Source organism: Netta rufina (genome assembly GCF_964035555.1).
Source record: "Netta rufina genome assembly, chromosome: 11".
NCBI classification, from domain to species: Eukaryota; Metazoa; Chordata; class Aves; order Anseriformes; family Anatidae; genus Netta; species Netta rufina.
Window position 1 is genome coordinate 9,087,817 of NC_140134.1, and position 24,175 is coordinate 9,111,991.

Sequence of the window (24,175 nt, forward strand, 5' to 3'; positions counted from 1 at the left end):
TGTGGCTTGCTTTAAAAGTGGCTAATTGGAAATATTGTGGAAGTGATGGGCAAAAGTTTGAGTTAGTGGTGTTTAAATAGCAGCATTAGTAAGAGCAGAGAGTTGTCTGGGTTATTCAGGTTTGAGAAAAGGGCAGAATGTAACGCATCTTCAGCTACTACCAAGCAGCTCTGTGACTGGAGCAGATATGAAGCCAAAGGCAAAAGTTGTCCTTAGGAGGGGAAAAATGAAGCAGAGTGAAGTGCTAGAGCAAGGGAAGACAATGAACATTTGAACTTGGCTTTAGTTTTCTCTTTGTGCCTTATAACTTGTAGAAAAGATGACAAATTCTCCTGACCTGGCAAAATTGGCTGCTTTCTGGGAAATGCAGTAAAAGAGCGTCAGAGCCTCTCTGGGGATGCTTACGTGTTTGCGCTCTTACGACAAGTGTGCATCTTCACAAGGAAAGGAGAGAGAAAGGACTTGCTGGTAAAGCTCATAGCTGGTGTACCACAGAGTGGTATGTGATCTTTTCCACTTCTCTCCTGTGGGCCATGAAGCTACACGGTGTGCCACTTCTAATGACTTCCCTTGTACCAGGCTAGGTATGCTCGCACCCCAAAGGTCTGAAGTGTTAGGATTATTGTGGTCCAGCCCAGGAGCGTGGTATACAGCTACAGCACTGAGTCTGCGTGCTGCACCCGGGTGCTTCCCTACTCTGCCGTGGTGTTTGCCAGTGGCCATTGACAACTCCAGTGGCCAGTTGGGAATTTAATGTCCAAATGAAAGGAGGGAAGAGGATATGGATGTGTCCATAACTAGCTTCTGTGTGTCCCCTGTGTAAGGGGAGTGACAGTGTTGTGTCCAAGCTTAGGCTTTTTTCAGGTTGGTTCAAGTTTTGTGTTTGTTTTAGTGCATGGATAAATATATGTTTAAACCAGCTCTTGTATTTCCTTCCCCCCAAGGCACAGTTTTGCATTTTTATCGTCATTTATAACTGAACTGTTGGAAAAAAGCTTTCAGGCATGAATTTACAATAAATTAAGGTCTAATAACACTGTTCACTTCAGCAGTTCATTCCCCTAGAAAATCCTGCAAGGTGTTTTCATTAAATAATTGGGTAAGACTTCCTGCTCTTTCCCAGTTTTACACAAGTTTCAACACCATATCTATGGAAAAAATGCGTAGGTCAGGTTAGGAAAATCGTGTTTATGCTGTGGAATTTTGTTATTGTCATGAATGTGTGCATGGCACGGCCAGGTGAGCCCCAAGCCCGTAGCTTTCGTGTGTTCAGAGCTTTCCTTAAGGTCACCCTGCTGCAGCAGTGCAAGTTGATTCACATTGTATACCAATTTGTCTCTGGGACAACTACTTCTCCCACGGATTTGTTGTGACATTTTTATGCTAACTCCAGCAAAAGGAGAACATTTAGGGAGAAATATTTTTAATTGTAGATGTAATTTTCCACTTTTGGATGTGAAGTGATGTAGAGGAGGGGGGAACAACATGCTGTGACCAGTCACCTCTGCCTGCTTTCAGTAGAGTACAGTTTGAGAACATCTGGACTGTAAAATGCACCTCTTGAACTTTCATTGATCAGTTCCTTGGGCTCTCAGCCATAAAGTGTATTTTTAGATACTTGCAGTAAATCTTCTTGCCTGCTAAAGAGTGCCAAATCCATAGTTCCAGTCAGCTGCTGTTCTTCTGGATGGGAAGTATGGAAAAAAGGTTCCTGGTTTAAATAGTTAACCTGCTGCAGCTCTGCAGGCTGCAGTTTGTGCAGCTCTGCCTGGCTTGGCTTTAAACTGGCCAGCTTGGCGACTGGTGTCAAAGTCCAGCTGCAGCCGTGCTGGCTCAGCATGACCTGCTCTGATCTCTCTCTCTCTAATCCTAGGAGAAAAACTATTGGCCTGGACACAGTAAAACAATCTCTTTCATCGGCAAAACCATCTTATCTAAGAGCAGAGAAGGGAAAAAATGCGTGGGGCTTTTTCATTTTCATGGTTTACGCTTTACCCTCCCCTTTTACAAGAACAAAGATGCACAGTAATGTAAAGTGAATGGGTTGACCCCTTATCCAGGTAAAAGCTTGATGCATGCTGCAGTTACGTGTCACACTATAGCAGAAGTATTCACTGGGACTTTAGAAATGGGACATGCTCTTTTTGAAAGGAGAAATTAGTTCTGCCCTATAAATGTGTGCTCTGTCTGCCATCTGCAGCAGTACACGAGCTAGTGGTAAAATGCTCTAAAAGCATACAGCCAGCCTCAGAAGGTCTAAACTCTCTGACTGTCTTGGTCCCGTAGGAGCCAGAAGTTCTCTGCTCCTGGATGAGGGTGCCCTGTGTCTTGGCCTGCCTGCACTCAGCAGGTAAGTTTATTTTAGTCCTTTGGGTGCTGCCTTTCGCTTCTCTGAGTAGTCTCTGAAGCTCATTACATTTAGTTTGCACACCTGTCTCTTTTGTGCTTAGTAGGAAAAGAGTTTCTGTATTACCAGCTGTTAAAGAAGGGTAATGTGCACTAAAAAAACATGCTTGTTAACAGGACTTTTTTTAATTATCGCTTTTGATTCAAGACAAGTCTTCCTGTCTCAAAGCATACCCCATTTCTCATGCTCTCTGTCCTTCAGTTTTTCCTAAAAGTATCACAAAGTATCTTAAAACAACTTGTATTTATAAGCTATTGAGCTTGCTCAAAACTGCTCTTACTGCTGCAAACATTGTCTCAGGTTAAGCGCTTTGAAGCAGGGCTTATGTTACTTGAAAAAAACCCTTATCAAGTGCCTGCTGCATCTCTAAGTAGCGTATGAATAATAAACTTGTGGGCCAACTCCTTCTTGCCCTGGCAGACTGATCAATTCTAGGATCCTAAAAATCAAAGAATTTGGATTGTCAGCTTTTTCTCTCTCCTCTCCTGCTCTTGTAGTGGATGCCTTTGTCAGCTTGCCCTGAGAACAGAAGCGTGACACCATCCAAAAGCTCTCTATCCTGCATTTATCAGTTGTAAGCTCTTAGCAGGTCATGAACTATCAATTGTTAACCTCCTATGTTTGAAATAGTATATTGAGAGTGAGCACAATAACACAAGGGAGAACAGGTTTGTTAAGGAGCAGTGCCTTAGAGCGATGAAGAGGAGAAATGATCACAGGATCCTGCCTCTTTAACCCCCTTTGCTGGTCTTTGCAGCCAACAGTTTGTCTCATAAAGCTGCTTGCTTTACAGGTCAAATGCAGTAAATGTCTGACCTGAGGCTACTGTAGTCTGAATTCCTTGCAGATATACTGGTTTTGTTGGAGAAGTCGTATTGGTTTTGCAGTGATTTATATTGCTCATTCAGACAAGACTTTAAAACAATTAATTTGAGTTGTGGGAGATTGTATGGAGTTGTAGGTATTTAAAAACAAAACAAAACCAACAGCCTGTGCTAATAACACTGGGGGCTTTGTTTTCTGTTGGGAAGTGGCATCTTTCAGCTACTGAGAACCAGACCCCAAGTCAGAAACATGAATTCTGACCTCTCTGGCACTATTTTCTATGCGGTCTTGGACTTGGGTTTTAGTTAGGGAGTATGTATTCATTGCGCTTAGCTTTTGGGGAAGGTGCTAGTGCATCTTTGTCTGGAGATAGCTGACTTAGCAATTGGTGACTGGCTTGAGAGTCAGTGCAGTGCTGGTGTTAAAATACTTCTCAAGAATGTCCAGCAGGCTGGCCGGTTCTTTGTGCTCTTTGGCAGCGAATGCAGCTGTAACTTGCTGTCATCCCTTCGGGTGCATTTTTCTGAGTTTCCTACCTCTTAATGTTAATGATGCTCTCCTGCTGAAGTTTTTTCTTAGTTTTTCCTGAAGAGGAATTGATAAATCTTGGAAATCTGTTTGCAGCTGTAACAGACGTCGCTTGGTTCCAAGCAGGAGGACAAGGTGTTGGATTTAAGAGCAAGGATTTTTAACTCTGCATTTTTTCAGTGTCTGAGGGCTTGCATTGCAACGTGGCTCCTTTGCCTGGAAACATCCTTGTATCTGATCAGTGCGTTAGAAACTCCTTTTGGATATGGGCTGCGTGTTGTGAAGCGCCAAGTAAGGCAGTGCCAAAACAGAGCTGTGGGGGCTGCTGCGTTGGGTCACCGAGCAGGGGCCAAAGCTTTCCTGCCAGGGCAGTGCTGCGAGGGGCAGTGCCCTTGGCTTGCTCTGGCAGGTGCTTGGGAAACAGCCTGGTGTGCTGCAGGATGAAGGGGGCTCTCCTGTGGAGCAGCGTGGTTGGATTGTCCTGTTTCCTTTCTCATCTTGTTTTAAGGAAAATTAGTGAGGGAACAAGCTCTTTGGAATGCATCTGCTTTACTGATCTCCTGTCTGAACTCTGGGGTAGCAGTCTGTTGCACAAATGTGCAAACATTGTATTACATTCCCCCAGCAGCCTGTGAGGTCAGTGTTCACAGAAAACTGTTGTATCACTGTTAATAAATGTTTGTTACAAATACTGAATACACAGGAAAAAGCAACTGTGCTCTGATTCAGAGTTAGTGCCAGGCATTTTAAATGGCACTTTTCTCAGCTAGTTATCTCCCTAACGCTTTGGGCTATCAAGAAACTATTAGTTCTGTGTTTAAAGAGCAGCCTAGGAAATAACGTGCGTGCCTTTTAATTGAAAATATATGAGGCTTTACGTGTTTGTTTCTTCCAATTTCTGCTATGTCTTGGTAAGTATTTGGTAGAACAATTACACAAAAGCTGACGTTTGGAATTGGCAGAGAAGCTGCAGCCAGGTGCTTGTCTACGCAATGCTTCCTGTGCTTTTGTGCTACATCTTCAGGGACAGCAGAAGCCTCCCTGGGCTGTGCAGCACCTCTGGGGTTCTCAGTGCCACCATGGTCTCTCAGGCAGACCATTTGATGAGGTGAGGGTCTTATGTCTGCATGACGAAGGAAGTCTTGCTGCCCTTGCACTGCAGTTACTTTTTGCTGCAGGACAGCGTGTGCTTCCTGTCCCGGTTCCAGAGCCGGGGGAAAGGTTTGTTCTCTTCCCTGTGCAGCTCCCTAGGCACACTCCAAACATACTCCAGCCACATCTCCTCTGTGGTGTTATCTTCCAGAGCTCAATTAAAAGTGAGGGGGGAAGGTACACACTTGGTCACTAAACGGGGAAATGACGGGTTAACACGGCTGTCCTGGAAGGGCTGCTTGCTTCGGGCTGTAAGCAGGTCTGTCAGGGTTGAGCCTGCTTCAGCTGGGGCCGGGTCCCCCACCACCAGGAATTTGTGGCAGAAACCCAGCTGCTGGCGTGTCGTAAGTGCATGCCATTGCCTGCTGAGGGAGCCAGGGTTATGCACGTGAGTGTGTTGGCTGTTTAGTAAAATAATGCTTATCAGCACGCTGCATGCTCTGATAAGGGCATCCAGTCCTGTGGTTTGGGCTCCACATGGCCAGGTGAGGTTTCTCCCAGCCATGAGCAGTACAACGGGGGTGACCACATGCACTGTGCAAAATAGCTGACTTTCTTCTGAACTATGAGGTAGGACACGAGATCAGGATTGTCAGCTGTCTCATCTAGCAGAATGAGGTTTAACCTGCATGTGTCAACGGGACAAAATACTACAGGTATCTGTAGTCGAAACAGTTGGGCTTTTTGTTGCCAGAAGCCAAGCTACAAGGTGTAGCTTTGTGCCTGGGGGAAGAGCGATGTATTTCACAGTAACAGGCTGGCTGCTACATGCTTGCTTTTAAGATGCACAGCGAAGCCGTAAATTCATGTAAAGTTATTATGCTTTGTCTGAAAGGCTGCCTCTAATATTTATCATGAATGACAGAACCTAGCTACTTCTCAAAAGTGTATTTGTAGTGTGGTTGGTTCTTGCAGTGAAATCCTTAGTCCCAGGTGCTGGCTATGACTTGTCCAATGGTGTGACCAGACTTAGTACCCGTCTACTGGAGTTCCTCTTGCTCATGTAGTGCTGACTGTAAGATGGAATTGGTCTGAGGAACTTTTTTCTCTGTCTCCTTACATATGAACGTAATATTTACTGGCCTCACAGAGCCTGTATTAGTAAGATGAATTGAGATCCTTAGCTCCAAGAAAAATAAGTGCCAAAAACTTTTCAGATGCTTCTTCTGTTTTTACTCTGTTCTGATTGTAGCGTTCTGAATCTTTTGTATTTTGGGTGGCGTTGGCTTCTCTGGAGAACCAGAGAACAGTTCTAACAGTTCCCAAAGGACTTTCAGAATCTGTGCCTAGGATGCTAGACAAAAAATAGTTTTCCTGAGGAAGGCTGAAGTCTAATGGCTAATTAACGGCTAACGCGTTAATCTAAAGGTATGAACAGATACTGAGGCTTGTGTCTATTACAAAGTTCACGTGTAAGTAAGATGAACTACAGGTATTGTGGGTGCAAATTAAAATGTAATGAGTTCTGATCGTTTTCATGGCAAACATGGGGCAGCCCTAGGACATTCACATGCCTAAAACCCAATCCCTAAAACAGCTTGACAGTGTCGTTCCCCTGAGCTGAGGCACTTTCTTTAGAGGGACCTCTCAAAGCAGGGAGACTTTTTGTGTTCCTCTGTCTTGAGTTAAAAAATCCTGTGTGAAATTTCTGCTCTGCTCAAGTCAATTGGTATTTTACTGTTACATTCAAGTGGACTTGTATTTTTACCTCAGACACCATTGGCAGACTGCAAAAAGTGAAGTTCGTGTGTGATTAACTCTAAGCTAATGAGAGAAGGCAGATTTCTTTATAGCACTAAAATTATTCACACTAACATGGTGAAAAGGGTGTGTATTTTTCCTTTGCTATTCTAAAGAGTGGCTGGACTTATCTTGCTTGGATTGAAAACAAAAGAAAAAAATAACACACGGCTGTGGCTTGGAAACAAAGACATGGCTGCAGGTCTCTGGTTAGTGACTCTTCACTGCAGTTCTGGGGAGTTAAGGGGGGAAAAAAAAATAATAATAAAAAAGAGCTTGAAACCAAATCCAAGAGCTGATTCCTGACACACACCAGTAAACCAAGCTTCTCTGAGACGGAATTGCTCCTTGATTTGCTTCTATTAATAACACAGCTGACTTCAAATGACTCAGGTAGGTTAATGTTACACATTTGAAATTCAGGAATAAATTGTTGCCACCAAATAAATATCAGCCCAGCTATGTTTGCTTGGGTTTGAAATCTTTATATTCTTAACTAAAATCTACTTTAGATTTCTTTTTTCCCCGTTTGAGAACCAGACCTTGTGGCCCAAAATATTGAGGGGGGGGAGGAGGTGCCAGACTGCCTTTGTCATAAAGTTGATGCAAGTTGCCTTCTACCCATGTGCTAGCTTAGCCCAGAGCTGTTTCATTTCCAAGACTGGAAAAAAAAACAGATGCTTTCAGTCTAGTGGTGCTGTTAATGCCAGGCTGATGTCTATCAACATGTGCAGTGGCACACAGCAAATGCCAAGCTTTCCAGCTATGAGCCCAGAAGCAGCATCAGGCCTGAGCTATTTATCTGAGTCCATGGTCAGCGTTTGTATCATTGTACTGGGCTGTATAGAGGTCATCTCACTAGAAGCCCCATCTGGTCTAAGTGGTGCTGCTTGGTATGTGTAGGTATACCTTCACTTTTTCCTCAAATAGAAGTGCTTTTTCTAGCAGTTAGAGGTGTGAGCAGAGCAGGAGGTGTTGAGATGTGCAGTAAAACAGTGCAAGCTGACAGCCTTATGCCTAATGCTTGTATTTGAGACACCAAGCATTTTTTTGTGGTTTCACTTATTAAACAGACCCAAACCTTCAAAGACTAGATTAATCTGTAAATGGGCCTTTTGAATACGTGGTTGCTCTCTCCTTCGTTCTCTGGACTTGAGAGTCCATTAGTGTGGTTTGTTTTCCTCCTTTCACTTTAACCACACCGGGAAGCTACAGAGGAACAATGTTGGGGAAACTAATTTACTGCAGGTAAATGGGGATGATGTGTAATGTGGTGGGGAAAATAGCAAGCTTGGAGAGTTAATCCAGAGTTAGAGGCCAAATGAGTACTCTCCATACTAAACGTGCACACGTCCCTTGTTAATGAGCTAACTTTCTGTTTGGGTGGCCTTGGGAGCTGCTCAGTTCTTCCAGAATTTTGAGATTCCTCATAACTCTCGTTATTTGCCATAGGTTGTTAAAACTCTTCAAGAAGAAGGCCTAGAGAAGTACCTTTTCTTCGTCCCCTGATGTCTTCAGATTTAGCTACGTTGTGAATTGCTGAAGTACCTGCTGGCTGTTGTGCTTTTCCTGGAAAATGTTGGTAGTGCCTCAGAACAACTGACTGCAGCTGCGACAGCAGCACTGGTATGTACTGTACAGTAATGCGAATTGGAAGGGCAGCGTGGGCACGGGCTGGGATGCTTTTGTGTCACAGAAGCCTGTCTGTAGGTAGGCCTGCTGCGTGGCTCCCTTCCCCTCTCCCCAGTTCCTCAGTGAAGAGGCAGCAGAGGGAAGGATTATAGGAGGAGTCCCTCCATAACCATCCCAAGCAGAGCGGCTCCTCCAATCTCTCTGTCTGAAAGTACCACGTGCTGCAAATCTGCAGGTGCCTTGGAAGAGAGGGGGCTGGACTGGGCTATCCTGGGAGTTTGTATTGGCTTAGTCTTCCTCTGATGGGTTTTAATTTGTCCTGAGGTCCAAGTTTGCAGTACTGAAAGCTCCAGATTCAAACAGTGCTCATAATGTGTTGTGGAGCGATTATGCTTGTGCAGAAAATTATTTTTTCTCTTCTTTTGCCTGTCTAAACTTCTCTAGGAAGTATGAACTATACTTACAAATAACGAGACAGTTTTTAGTTACATGATTACATGTCTTCCCACCCCTCAGCATTCTGCTTAATTTCAGCATACAGGATGATCCCACAAGGGGATGGAATTATAGCTGCATGAGCAAGTTCCAATCTGCCACTTCCTAATTTCTGGATGCCTGACTTTTTTTCCAATAAAAATACCTTCCCTGTGATGGAGTTGTTTTTTTTTTTCTTAATGATGTATTAAAAAACTTGGCTGTAGATCACTATGACAAAGAGAAAAGTTTTAATGTCCCATTTTTTTCCTTGAAATAAAAAGCTCTATCTTTTGTACCTCTCTCCTCTTCTGGATATTGTATAGGAATATTGAAGCTACAAATAGGGTTGGGTATCTGCAACTGTTAAAATACATGTAATATGAATCAAATGTAGTTGGTTTGTTGAGCAGATTATTTTGCTGTTTGTTTTCTGTGAGATTTCTGCATTCATAACCTACTAATCAATTTAAAAATATGTATTTTTTTAAAACAAAGGACACTTTAAGTGTCCATATCTAGAGCCATATAAACAGATAATTCCTTAATGTTGGGTAACTGAAAGTGGATTTGGGGAGGGGCGGTTTAGTCAATCTTGTTTTTTTAATCATGATGAATCTCTTAAATTTTGTTCAACCTGGAGTGATGAAAGGAAGTATTGCTACCTCTTCTGCAGGAGTTTTTCAGGGTTTCCCTGTCAGAAGAGCAGGCTGCTGGATTTCTGAAGGAAACACTGACGTACATGACCATTAAAATTTTCTAAACGCAAACGCATGGAGCTGGTGAACATTCACCCAGATGTTGAACTGAAAACATGCCATAATTGCCAGGTTGTGACCCTAGGGAGCCTAGTTTCAATCTCTAAGAAATGTAACTTTTACTGGTATAGATAAGTGATGAAATAGAATTTGTGCCAATCTTCAAGGTGATAGCAATGCTGTTAATCACAAAATCCCACGGGGCTAGGCTGATTCACAATTAGCTACCCCTGAATTACACTTCCCCTTTCTCTTTGAAAGCTCCTACGGGTAACATTGGGTTAGGTATTTCCCCTAGCCCTATGCAAAGTTATTTGCACGTTTCTGGATAGCTCTGTTGCTTCCTTAAGATTGTCTGATAGGAACTTTTAATAGCCATAAATTCCTTGTAAATACTAGATGTATAAGAAATTTAATTTATAGACTAAACTAACATAACTTACTTTGCACAAACTAAACAATTCCATTGCCTTGTGTACTAGATTCAATATAAAAGCTTTAATGTCACACACACACAAATCCAACAAAACACGAGAAGAAAAAGCCCTAAAGAGAGGGCTGCTTTTCATTTCCCCCTTTGTAAATCTGTTAAGCATTTCCAGGTCGGGTGCTTATTCCAGTTTAATATCACCAACTGCGAGAGCTTGGCACATTATCTTAGGTTTAAGTCTTTCTGAATTAAGCTGCTTTAAGTATTTCTCCACCATGCCATTTGTTCCCGTGGCCGTGCCCACGCACCACTGCCCTACCCCCCTTTTGCTGACACAGCTATTTTTGGAGCTGTAGTGTGACCTGCACCAGGGAAGCAATCCTGCTTCAAGAAAAGTACAGAAATTAAAAACAAACCAAAAAAGTCAGCTGCTGTTGTTGATTAAAGTGCCATATTTTCCTGATCACGCTCACAGTAATGGTCTATGTGCATGGTTGGGGCAGGGGAAGAGGGCGAGACAGAGGCTGTAGAAGAATGCTGGAAGCTTGTTACTGCCCCAACAGCAGCGTTGTGGCCACGTGCGGCCTGTTGCATGTACTTTGCCTGCATCTGGTGAGCCTGTTCACCTCCGAGCTTCTGTTAGGGGGCTGTGTGGAAGAACCTTCAGTTAGAAGAACAGATCAGAATCTGGCTGCCTAGATACTTGTCAGTATAGAAACTCAGGTGGCTCTTTCCGTGTGTTTCATGCAAGAGCTCACAGCATCATGATGATAACCCAGGGAGAGTGGGAGCAAATACAACAAATACTGTGAGACATGTTGTCTTGACTTCAGCTCAGCTAAAGAAGATACAAGCTAGCAGAGACTCTGGTATAAAAAGCTTAAATTAAGCCATCTTCCTCTTCCCTGTATCTGCTTTTTTTTTGTTTTGTTTTAATTCAGGCTTTTTTGTGCCCCATTGTGGCACATTTTGTGAGACTGTCTAAAGCAGTGCTAAAATATTTTAATGCAGATGTGGAATATAAATTTTTTTTGAAGTTACTTTTTAAAAAAGCTTTGTACTTAAAGCATGCACCATCTTACGCATACAGTGATTCTACGTACACTTTCCCAGCTGTTCTGTATGTTGCATTGTTTCAGCTGACCTCCATCTGCTTATTAGCAAGCTATGGCTAAGGTGTGGTGACTGACAGCAGAAGGTTGTTTTAAACATTAACAAATTAACTCAGACAGGATGGATCTGTGCTGGGCAAGGGCAGCAGCATCAACCTTTGCTCAAGCTCTATAGCACATGACACTGCTTTTCATCCTGCGTGATTCTGAGCATAACCTGTGAACTGTGAAGCAGCTGTGTGCCTGTGCCCCCACACAGGAAGGGGTAAAAGAAATCGTAATTAAACAGAAAGTAGATTACAAATGTCTTGGAGACACCAGTGTGTGTGATATCTGTGCAAGGAACAGAGAAAAGCTGAAGGGATTGAGAGGCAAATAAAGCATTTCTAAGCACTTCAAAGGTCTTGCTTCAAAAAGAGCTCAGTGAATTGGGTGCAACTTCCTTTGCTTACTGTAGACGGGTGAAGAGCTGAGTCAGCTCTGCCGAGATCTGAACTGTGAACTTACGTGTTTTAAGCTAGGCTATGAGCCTACAAGCTTGACTCTGCACAGAAAACCATGTGCAGAAATATGCTTCCCTGCAGACTACGCTGTCTTCTCGGTACATGCAAGCTGGTGCCTTAGTCATTCAGTCCAGTGAATATTTCTGGGTTTTACAACAGTTCAAAGCTTGCACACGAAACATCTGGGGGCAATTCTTTCCTTTGTGTTGTATCACCTCTTAAAATTAATTATAATTCTGTTTAACTTGGGAAACTGTGCTTCTTCCACAGCCATCTCTCCTTGAAAATACTTGAGCTGCAGAACAAATAGAACTGCTGAACTCCCACAAAACGGGCATCACTCGTACTCACGTGGCAGCTCGGCCAGTACCATGTGCTGTCTGGTTTCAGTACCAAGAGGCAGACAAAAAAGGCACCCTGAAACTGCTAACTAATGCCCTCAGGTGAGACCACGGCAATTTTTGCCTCCTGAGCAGTGACTGGGCTAGGTGCAGATAGGGCAGTAGAGGGACGTTTCCACTCAGGTGGTGGATGGAAGCCCCAAAGGTTGCCTGCCTTCTGCCCCTGCTCATCGCTGCTGGCAGGCAGGAGAGCCACATCATTGCCCTTTGCCTACTCTATATCCTAGAGGAAGGCAAGCGAGAGATTAAGTACAGGGAAAGGAATTCTCTCTGCTGTGCCTTGTTGCCTTTAAACACCGCTCAGTTGCACAGAAATTTCCTGTAGAACTTGGAAGTGTTTTACATTGCTTTAATGAAGTTTTGTACATAGCGGCTAGGTGGGCTGGAGTGGATAGAAAGATGAAGTTTCTGCAAATAGCAGTACGTGCTTGTGTATAGCCTAGGAAAAAGCATGAATCCTCCTAATCCCTTTAGGATATAGATACAACCTATTACATCCATTTTGAAGGTTTCTATTGTGCTGCTCTCTTACTGGGGGCACCATTAACCACTCGTCTTTTCAGTTCATTAAATCAGCTAACACATTAGTCATCTGCATCAGAAATTACTCACTTTTGCCACTTTTTCTCTCAGGAAGGCTCCACTGAGTCCTTTGGAGACTTGACTCCCTTTTCTCCTTCCCCGTTTCTTTCCACGTTTCTCCCCTCAGCTTTGTGAGTGCCTTATGGCATGGTAGCGATCCCTTCGGCGAGGGTGCCTTGGACTCTGCTCCCTGGGGAGCCCTCAGAGTTATCAGAGGGTTCCTAGCCATGAGTTGCTCCTTCGCTCCTGGTGGTCAGCAGATGTTTCCTGCAGAGCTGCCAGCTCCAAGAGGAGGGGGCAGGTCTGGCTTACTGATGCTGCTACTGGTCGGATCTGGTTGAGTGAGGAAACAAAGTTCTGCTTGAATGAGAATGTATTTCTAGCTTAAAAAAACAAACAACACATACATTGCATGTTCAGGTCATGTTAAGGATTTGCAGTGTTGCTGGCCCCCCTGTTATGACTTAAGTTCCCTAAAAATATTGAGATTTATTTAAAATAATAATTTTTAAAATCTAGCTGTTGTGTTTTTAGTCTTCCTGTTTGTCAAAGCTCCTTTGGGAGAGAAGTGGTGAATACTAGCACTCTCCCAGATAGATGGTGAGTTTTCATCTCTGTGAAAAAATTCCCATCTCTACATCTGTCTGCTTGTCCTTGGAGGTCAGTTTCAATCAGTTTTAGTGCCATTTCCTAAATCAGATGCATCCCATGTGCCTTTTATTCTCAAGGCTTGCAAACAGGAGTGCAGTAAGATTTCCAATTTCTGTTTCAGTCTCACAGGACAGGTGCAGGGTGCCATGTCCTTTACCGTTGTCCTAGGCTGACTGCTTGAGCAATAGGTTTGGGTAAAGCACTTAATTAAAAATAGTTTTGTTCTATTTTGTTTTTGAAAAGAGTCGTGAAGTTCAAAACAAAGCTGATGGTGACATTTTGGTTTTGTTGTGTGCCAGTAGGTGTAACAGTTGCTGTTACACAACTGTCATGGGCACAAATTCACCGTATTCCTTCAGCGTGTGATTTTAAATAACATTTAATTTTAAGAAATTATTTTAGTGGTTTGCTGCCTTGGGGATATAATGAATGAAATAATTCAAGGATCGAGAGTACAAGGAAAGAGACTCCCATTGATACCAAATGGATGTTGAATTAAAGCTGTACTGTATCAGATAAGGTTTATCTGAAACAAGTTGGGTTGTTGCTCTGACTTTACAAGTATTGAAATCTTATAGATAAGTGGAGTGTGTGCGTTTTTCTGGAACATGTATGTTTTCTGTTTTAAAGTCAGTCGTGTTTCTTTTCTTCATATGAATAACTAAATGTTTTTGGCTGCCTTATCTACATGAGGAGGATGATCACAGTCTAGACCCTTTCTTTTCTGTATACCCAGGCACGTTATCTGGAAAATTTGAGAATGGATTGACTATATTTTACATTATTGCAAGTTTACAGGACGTGAAGTAAAGCCTTGGAAATGACACTACAAATGATGTAAGTTCAGTTTTATTATTTGGTATCAAATGATTACCAAGGATTGTACTTTCATTATATTTATGTTTCCATTGTAAATACTCAACTGATACTAGCAGTTCAGCCTGTTAATGACTCTATAAAGTTCAATATAGAAAGTATTTTCTATCATCATGGAAATAGTTTGGTGTTATTGTCAGTAATATGCTAATTTACCAACTGCTATTTCTGTTAAAGTACAGTAAGAATATCTTTTTGTATTTTAGTTACTGATTTTAATTATTTAGCTTATAACCCTGACAGTAGCTTTACAAAATCTCTCATGATATCATTTTCTATGAATTTCTATTTCTTATATGGTATCCTTTAGATTATATTTTCCATCTACTAAAGCCTATTTATCAGTAGGTTTTATTCTCACGAGCTTGTTGTTTTCCATTCTGGTTCCCTTTGGTCTAGGTACAACACAAATGGAGATTTTGCCATAGGTAAATCTGGTACATTTTCCAAATGTGTTAGTGGGCTTAGTTGGTTAGTTGTTTGAATTATCATCTCGATAACAGCCTATCTAAACTATTTGACAACATGAACTAATTTTTAAAAGACATTCGCCAAAGTATCAGAAGAAGTCAGGAACACGGTTCCAATTAGAAAATGGAGAACAAAACTTTGTAGACAAAGCTAATGTTCATCTCTATTCAGTATATTAATTTGTAATTGAAAATTGTAATAGTAAATTATCCTTTGGCTTCCAGTAGCATTTGTGCTCCTGAGGTCCTGAGCTTTGTTTGAAAATCCCACCACCTCATTATTTCTCTAAACGGTCTAGAAACTTAAAACAAGATACATGTTGTTATGGAGGTTTATATGTGAGCAGGTGTCTATGTGTGTACATAAATGCAATGTAGCTTTACCCCTTCCATAAAGTAGAGGAGTTTACCTGAATAAGAACACCTAGAAAAAGAATCACAGGGGAAATAAAATAGACAAACTCACAACATGACCAAAAATGTCAATGCAGCCCTTTGGAGTTCTTTCAACTGCGTTTTAGATTTTTAGACTTTGTTTTGCCTCTTGCAGAAAGCTCATCTTAGAAGGCTAGAACTTCTGTGCAAAAGAGCTGGAATCAGTTAAATACTGTAACCACTGCTGATTGGGTTGCATCCTCCAACATGACCAGTCCTCAGTAAGTGCCATATAAGGATAGTTACAGCTTATTTTAAATACACCATAACAATTCCTACCTGCAGGAGAATGTTGTTGTGACATTGAGAGAGTTCCATCAGTATTACCGGAAAAGAAAGTTGCTACTTTGAGAAGGAATAGTAGGATTTGGTCAGTTATCTGAAGAGTGTGAATTAGCAGAAATAGCATGAAGGCAGTGAGTGCTTTGGATGTGTTACTGCGAGACAATAGCTGAAAACTACTTTGTCATGTCTACGTCAGACCCGTTGCTTTTTTCCTTTCCTTTCACCACAATTCTTGCAAAGCTGCTTGCCAACACTAGTCTGTTGGCATATTTGTTTTGCTTTTCGGTCACATCAGACTCTGTCTACCATGTAGTCTGTTTAAGAAATACAAATGTAAATACTTTTGGGAGGGGAAGGCTGCACTAATCCATTTTCCTTTTTCCTTTATTATACTGGAAATTTGATTGCTCTGTGGACTTCCATGCAAAACTGAACCAGCTTATCTTGGACTTGTAAACGTAAAGGTCCACAGGATGGCACTAAAGGTGAAAATCAAAGAAATAACATTATTTCTAGAATTGGCTCCTCCCTCTGGGCTTCCAATTCCTGTTTGTTAACAGACAAATACAATTCTATTGGAAATTCCAAGAATCTCATTACTTTCAATCATTAGTTAGGCAAAAAATAAACTAAAACCAGCCTTTTAGTTGTTTAAATGGTAGTGCCTCCCTTCATTTCAGCTTTCTGACATAGTATGACACAGTCGCAGCCTTCCTCTGACAAATACTTGAGTTATAACAGCATTTTCAGATTTTTCAAATGACTTTCTTGTGTAATGCTGGCAGTGATTAGCTCCTTTAAATTTAGGAATGTTTTCCATCCAAAAGGGTTAGTTTAATGGTTAGGCTCTGAGCAATAGGGTTTTTGTCTCTCTTTTGCTTAAAATTTTAGTTCCTTTAAGTGCATCTTCAGACTTACAACATACATGAGTTAAGAACTCTTCTAAATTATTCATTTTTCTGGAAAAATGAACTGTTATTCAGGGTGCTTTAATAGCTGGAAGATTTTAATAAGCTTCTTTAAGAACAAAATCACCACAATGAAGTCACATAACAGAGGGAAGTTGGGTGCTGTGCACTTTTTAACTATATCCCTAAGGAAAAAGTATCTTCACACCTGCTGTTGAAAACCTCTGAGAACTAGCCTGAGATTTCTTGAGAAGTTAACAAACTTCCCTGGATGAAAGCTAGAGCAGATTATGTTTGCACCCTACTTTGAATCAAAAGGAGCAAGTAGCATTCACTGGGGACTGCAAAGGATCAGTCCCTGCTGGGACTCGACATACAAGGTTTCTCCTAAAGTGAAGTCATCCTTTGTATGTACTAGATAGCATGCTAGCTGACCAAGTTTGGGTTTCTAGGTAAGTACTATCTTATAAACATGGAAGACATGCCTGCAGTTAGACACTTGCATGCAGTTTGCATTAATGTTAGTGGTCTGGTAGAAAAATGTATGTCCAGACTTAAAAACTGTTCATATGGCTAAGATGTTCATATGGCTTAAGATAACTGTTATAAATAAATTCTGAATCTTTGTTCTGCTTTCAGAATTATTTTGAAATAACTTGTAACAGAATGATATTTTGTGGTTGAATGCAACCAAGTCACCAGCCATCAAAAATCTGGCTATACTGACCGACAGTGAAAGAGGGATCATATTACATCTAGTAACTAACAGCTGATTTGTACATAATTCATAAGCTGAACTATTCATTGTTCCCTGATCTAAGTTACAAAGCAGTGAGTTGTTAATTAAGTTAGTCGCATGCCTCCTTTCTGTTGTTCTTGTCTGTTTTGCACAAATATTTTGCATTTGGGTTCATACATTGTTTCTATTTTTGTATGTTTATAACACTTTCATTTTTATTTAGTACTTCTGAAGCAGCTTCAGCAGAGTGAAATGTTCTCTTTTATCTGTGAGGGTTCTGTTGATTTCAGTGAGATGTACTGAAGACAAGTTTACAGAGATCTGGTCTTTCCCCCTCAAAAAGGTTGCCTCCCTCAGTGACTTTGCAAGGGCCGTTTCAGTTGTCTGTTTTTTTGGGTTCACTGAAGTTACTGTCTTAAACTTATTTTTACTTGTTTGTTTATATATGTTTATATAATGTAGACGTATACGTGTGCTTATCTGTAAAGAAGGAAGTGTTTTTTATCGCTGATTATATTTTCAGGCCTACAATAGAAGGCAGTGTTTCAGAAGTTGAGATAATTTCGCAACAAGTGGAAGAAGAGACCAAAAGCATTGCTCCTGTACAGCTTGTGAATTTTGCCTATCGAGATCTCCCATTAGCCGCACTTGATCTGTCTGTGGCTGGGTCCCAGCTTTTGTCAAATTTGGATGAGGAGTACCAAAGAGAAGGGTAAGTGGAAAGGACAGAATTTAATGTTCTAGTGTTATGTTATAGGAATTTCACAGCCTGCAAAAAAAATATATTAAAAAAAAATATACAGCTGGAGAAGAACAGCCAGCCAGTTGTCCTTAAACTCATTTTAAAACCACTGTCTCAGAATGGAAATGACTTTTCTGAATATAACTGATCAATGCTGGTTTGGGGCTCTTTGAAATTACATAATTCATAGCAGCTACTCGACCACAGTCTGGAAACTTTCTGTCAGACAGAGGAAAGTAGACTAAGCCTTATCAGACAAGCAGAACGGCCTGGTGAAAGGTCTTCATTTGAGGGGTTTCAGGAGGCTTTCAAGATAACAAAGGGTTAACTACTGTGATTCTTTTATGTCACTGTACATCTCCTGACCGAAAGATAGTGACTTAGTGCTGCTAATTCCAGAACAGATCGTTACTTTTCGCAGAATAATTTGTACTGTGTAGTTTGCTTATGTGAGAACATGGTCATTGATGGTATCAGCATATTACTCTCGTTTTTGTAGAACAACTGCTCCAGTTTTATTGGAATGAAAGATCTTAACCAGTTCATAACGTTTGCTCAAGCATAACCCAGTGTAAGCTTACGTAGCATTGTTATTCTGCAGAACATAAGAAGTTGTCTTTATGCCTGATTCAGGCTTTAAGTGGCTGTAGGTGGGCTCTTGTGCTAATTTTTTCGTGAAAGTGTTGGGTCAATTGGAAAGAATCTAGAGCTAGGCAGTGAGAATGTGAGAATGATGAGAGGTGCAGAAAACCTGCTGTTAGAGGACTGATGGAAGGAACAGTTTGCATTTCACATGAAGAGACTTTGGGGGAAATTATAAGGGTCTTCTCAGTGAGGAAGTGAAGTCTGTTCCATCTCCATGGAGTGTAGAGCAAGAAGTAAAGAGCTTGAATAGCAGCAAGGAAGAGAAGAATAAGGTTAGCAAAGTGCTGGGATAGACTAAAGTGCTGGGTGTGCATGGGGAAGAGGGCAGTAGAATTGCAATAGCTAGATGTCTTAAAGAAAACACAGCTGTCAGGAACGTGAATGTGAACAGTGTAGTTCAACGTCTGTTGGCACAGAGGTTCAGTGAGTGCTTGTGCTTAGCCCCTCTGATTCTGTGATTACTACGCACGGTGTGTTACACTGGATGTATATACACTCCACTGTCGGTAAGAACCATCTAAAAGCACTTCACAGAAAGCCATACAGAGCCATGATGAAGACATTAATAAGCCTCCAATTATTGGTGGCTGAATATGTTTTAACATGTGCTCAGAAATCAGCAAAGAGACCTGCTTGATCTCTGCTCAGCAGGTATTCTGTATGGTAGTCAGGAAGGAGTACAGGGGAAAGACTCTTGCCTTTAATTTCTTTCCAAATTAGACTTTGTGAGACATCTCCAGAAAGTTGTTACTCCAAACAAGGGGAAATACATTTCAAGTAGGTTATGTAAGTACGGTACAACTGTAACATAAAATAGCCTGTATAGCAAAAGAGGCACTTGAAAATTAATTTGAGTATGCAGGTGTAACCCTCAGGATATTTTGGTGCTAAGTAAATACTAGTTTTGTTCAAATATGCATTTTAATAGATTTTTATGATCTGAAACTCCATTCTTCACTGTGCCAAAGTGCACAGATCTCTCTATGTGACTTTTTGAGCAGCCTTGCAGTCTAAGCATGGAAATAGACTTATCATTCTTTTCCTCAGCAGAGATCCCTTCCTTCACACAGACTTCTTTTGTGGCTTTATCGCTCTGAATGGAAATAAGCAGGTGCCATCCAGACTGTCCAGCTGTAGAGGGGATTCTGTGAACAAAATTCAGAGCTTTAGTTTGTATATCTCAGTGCATTTTGGCTGAGTAAGTTCCACTGAGTCCTAGGGCTGCATCTTCCTTGTGGGAAAGGCTCCTTCTTTCTTTCAGAAGCGCTGACTGCAGCTGAGATCCTGTGAAATTTAGGAGCAGAGTCGAGCTCAAGAAGGCCCTAAGCAAAAGTAAAATTCTGTCTCCTTACGACCTCGTGGCTTGTTTGGGAATATGTCTGGTTTTACAAGAGTGCTTTAATTCCATTCTAGTGGCCTGGTTAGATGTGGCTGGCTCACTTCTCTTCCACCTGGGTAGGAAGGGTCTATGGTGAGTCAGATCAGCCTGGTACAGGACCTGCCAGCTTCCTCTCCCTCATATTTGGAGAGAATGGTGTGGGAATGGCAGTGCAGGAAGTGACAGAAAATGTTTAAGTCCTTGTATTTTCTGCAAGTATCTATATTCATGACTGTGAAGCTCTGTGCCCACCACTTCTGTACAGGTTGCAAGTGGAGATACAGGAAGGTAGAGCTAATGCTGGAGAGTACTAAAAGGGGATGTTGGCCTCATCTTTGTCTCATGGCAGTCTGCCTTTATCACAGACCTCCAAATGTTACCTGCTACATACTTTTCCCTGAGAATTTCAGGGAAGGTGCCAACCTCTCTGACCTGCATATATTCTGTATGGCTCTGTTGGTCTCGATCTGTAGCCAACCTAGACAAACTGTACTTATTCAAATTGCAAGGCTCTGAGTAGGAAAGTCTGGTGCATGCCCCCTTCTTGGGAAGATGCAATAAGAAAATGGTAGGGATTTGGGAAATACTGGGTGGTTGTCACAAGCTGCATCTGTCTGTTGATGGGATGCTTTTATTTATCTGAGAGATTTTCTCTCAATAAACCCAATATTAATTGGCAAGCAGGAGCAGGTGGGTGATAGCTCAGCTCTCCTTGTGTGCCTGGAAACTCTCAAATGGCATCAGACCAGCTACCCCTCACACAAGAAATTGGGGATGGGGGGGAGGGGAGGGAGGGAAGAGAAAGGAAAAGTAAACAGAAAATTATGATCTGTCTTTTATTAGGCAGATCATATGTAAACTGACATCCCATGGCTTTAAAGATACTGGAATCAAAGCCTTATTTTGTGCAGTTTGATGTGGCTTTGCTCTATTGTATCAAATGCTCAGGGCAGGCAGTTTCCATCTCTCAATGTTACCAAAGGAATTATGTAGGAAGTTTGAGCTATTTCCGTCAGAAATTCAGTTTACAACTATGATCCATGCACCAAGCAACAAAGAAAAGACTGCAGATTTAATGACACAAAGTCAATCCCTGAAATACACCTGTAAGTAGTAAAAGTGTAACTATTAGGCAGGAAAAAACCTTTCTCTGGCTGGCATTGCCCTCCTCACAGGCAGAAGCAGTGAGGTGCCTGTGGTCTCTGCATGCTGCAGTGTGGGGTAGGGGGGCTGCTGCATTTGCCTTGCTTCCTAGCTGCAGCGAGGCTGCTGTGCCCCACATTAATGCAACCGTGGTTCTGCCTTTTCAGGAAAAGCATGTGTTCTAATGAATGCCAGCAGTCCGTAATTAAAACACTTTTAATTTTATGTGACTGTAATGATTTGTGTTTACAAAGGTCTGTCTCCTCCATGCAGCAGAGCCCTGTGAATAAATAGTAGCCTGGTTCTCAGAACCGATATGAGAATGATGTTTGTTACTCATTAGTCCTGCTTACCTGCCTTGCAGATAACTCATTTAACTGTCCTTAGATACTGCTGCTCTGTGATGCGCTCCATGATTAACTCCAAAACTGTGCCTTGGGTGCCCAGACCACCGTTCATTTCTAACATATCTGCAACAGATTAGATGCTATATGTATACCAAAAGCAGATTTTCTTTGTGTCTGTGAATTTAATGGAGAGTCTATGTCTGCACTGAGCTCAGTTTGCGTGAAAAGAGCATAATCACCCAGAAAGCTAAGGAACTTTTTCAATGTTATTAACTCTAAGTGCCACTCTTAATTTCTTTGTTGTCAAGTGTTCTGTCCTCCAAAAAAAATACTTTCCTCTGTTTCTGCATCAATGGCCAATAAAAACAATGGAGAACAGTTTGGAAATTGTCTACATGTAGATTTTGGTATGCACTAGCTTTTCTTCCCATATTTTCTTTAATAGCCAGTTAGGAGGTATCATTCATAATAAACTATAAAAGAATTTACAGTCAGTTGTGGGATAGACTGTATTGTTGGTGAAGTAATAAGCAGTTAGGCAGTGAGCCTGTCTCAGTAAAGATCTGTGTTGGGTTCTGGTTGGGAAGCAAGGGGAGGGAGGTACACCAATTTTCAATTACATTGTATTTGTTTTGGGTTGCAGCTCCTGAGTTTCTGTATGCTAAACAACTTTGAAACATGAAGGTGCTTTCAAATGTGGTGTTTTACATCAACAGCTGTAAAGGTTTGGAGTTGATACAGTTAATATGATTCACTTGACATTAACATCATGCCATTGTAATTTAATCATTTATGATCATCTGTTGATAGCTTTAGGGTTGTTCGGTCCCAGGTTTCTTTTCCTTCCCAGAAAGTGAAGGAAACAGTTGGAATAGCTGGGAAAATAAATGATGTGTGAAGGGATAGAGAGAGAAATAAGAAAGAAGGAAAACCAAAACTGACCAGAGAACACAGAGATGCACAGTTTCAAAAGTTAACACGGGAAAGATTCCTGCAAGCTTATCATTTCAAATTGGTAGAAAGCTGTCCTTGATGAATCTATTCACCCATTCTGGGAGAAAAAAACATCTGTTCCTTTGATCTATCTTCTGTAATTGCATCCAGTGTATGCCATTATTTCTGTTTTTCATATTCACACTTTAGTTTTTATTTTGATCTCTTTGAAGGTTTTTACTTATATTTTCTGCAAGGCTTAAAGGTGTTTTAACCAACTGAACTCAAATGGATTAAGTTCCTATGTTTCCTTTGTTTTCTGCTTTTCTTGTCTTCATGTGGAAGCATGCTTAAAGTACAGTCCCTTTTCTGAAAGGTCCTGTGCACCTCATGAAGACCCTGGAGCACACCATATCGATACGTGGTGAATAATCAGGTCCAAGCTAGAGATAAGGTGCAAAGGTTTTGGATGGCAGAACCATTTCCTATAGTGAACGAGCTCCTTGTATTTACAAAAGCAGCTTCTTTAAACTTATTTTACATGCTGTAGTGCTGCTTTGTCCTCTGTGTGGTACTGTATCACTGCTGCTGCACACAGGTGCTCTGGTCCAAAATCAAGACCTGCACTGCAGCACAAAGTGAGCATTTGGTGCTACAGAGTTTGAGAGGTGCCCAGCTCTTCACTAGAGCATGCATGAAATGTTGGACTGTGTTAAAGGATGTTGAGTGATTTAGAAACTTCCTTTTCTACTACAGATCCTTTTAAGCATTTATATTTGTAAAGGTTGTTGTCTTCAATAGCTTGTTACTGTGTTTATCCTATTACCTAAAGCCTTTGACTCTGTTCCCCTAATGTCGTTCATCAGTAATGCCAACTGATAGAAGGAATGCCTGTTATAAATAAATATATCTAGCTTAGTGGTTTTCAAACTTTTCAGGGTTGTCAATTTTTTTTATTTTTTTTTCCCAACAGAACTTACTTTTCCTAGGTACTTTTTGTGGATAGAAATGTAGTAGATGTAGCCCACAGACCACTGTTTGCAAAAGACTTTTGGAGAGTGGAAGTGATGTGGATTTGACTTATCTGGTTTACAACTGGGAATAATTGTCTAACTTGAAGAGGATGTGGCTTGGTGTAACAACTGAAAGATGGATGAGCAATTGGATAAGGGAGAAATGTGGAAAAGAGGACTATTAGTCTAGAAGGAGAGCTAAGTGCTGAGCAGCAGTGTAAAAACAAACCAAATGTTAGAATTTGTAAGGAAAGGAGTAGAGAGTAAAACAGTACATCATTGTGGATCTCTATAAATCCAAGCTTTGCCCACATCTTGAACGTGAGTGTGTAGTTCTGGTCCCTGTCATAAAGGACATGGTAGATAAAAAAAACTGGAAAAGATTTAAAGGAAAACAGTGATCCAAGATGTAGAACTTCTGTTGGAGAAATGACTCCATAAGCTAGGGCTCTTCAGTCTGGAAAAGAGCAGATAGATGTGAGGTTTGACTGAGATTGTGGAATTGGTGACACAGACTCTAAAGTGTGACAGCCCCGCCCTCAATCCAAGTGCCAGGGTGCTTTACTGGAGTAAGGCGCTTTTGAAATCAAAAAATGTGGTTGGTACTTTACCTAGGGGGCAGTAGATGTGTGGAAATACTTGTTAAAGGATCTGTGGCTTCTAATAGCTTATGTGACCGTAGAGAGAGTTTGGACAAGTCTGTGGAAAAGGAATTCAGTGAAGGTTAGTAAGTAGAGGCCTAGAAACCGCATCTGGCTCAGTAAGTCCTCCAGCTGAAAATAGTTGGATGCTGGGAGAGCTGGAACAGGAAGTATATCTATTTGACTTGTTCTTGTTTATCTTGAGACATCTGCTCCAGGCCTCTGCTGGAGACAGGACATCAAACCTCTGTTCTGATCTCATGTGGCTGTTCTTGTGCTTCTTAAAGGTTGTTTTTAAGTCTGATGTTAATATTTCAGTAAAGAACTTTAGCATAAAACAAAGCCTAATAAGCAATTTTCTAATGAGAGGAGTAATCATGGGATGCCTGTGAGCAAATGGTGTCATGTATCTATGAAGAAGGCAG

At 41.4% G+C, this 24,175-nt stretch overlaps 1 protein-coding gene across 5 annotated transcripts in view; it reads left to right on the forward strand.

The window, feature by feature from the left end:
* TMEM266 (transmembrane protein 266) overlaps positions 1 to 24,175 on the forward strand; it is a 103,855-nt gene that overhangs the window by 36,185 nt on the left and 43,495 nt on the right. For 3 of the 5 annotated variants that reach the window (XM_084293669.1, XM_084293673.1, XM_084293671.1), the window contains 5 exons: positions 8,105 to 8,278; positions 11,832 to 12,004; positions 13,932 to 14,032; positions 15,092 to 15,197; positions 17,432 to 17,620. In XM_084293669.1, coding sequence (XP_084149795.1) covers positions 15,184 to 15,197; positions 17,432 to 17,620 — 203 coding nt within the window. In that variant the 5' untranslated portion in view covers positions 8,105 to 8,278; positions 11,832 to 12,004; positions 13,932 to 14,032; positions 15,092 to 15,183. Of the gene's footprint in view, positions 1 to 2,284; positions 2,351 to 8,104; positions 8,279 to 11,831; positions 12,005 to 13,931; positions 14,033 to 15,091; positions 15,198 to 17,431; positions 17,621 to 24,175 lie in introns of those variants that run through there. The other 2 variants (XM_084293672.1, XM_084293670.1) reach the window with 2 other exon arrangements.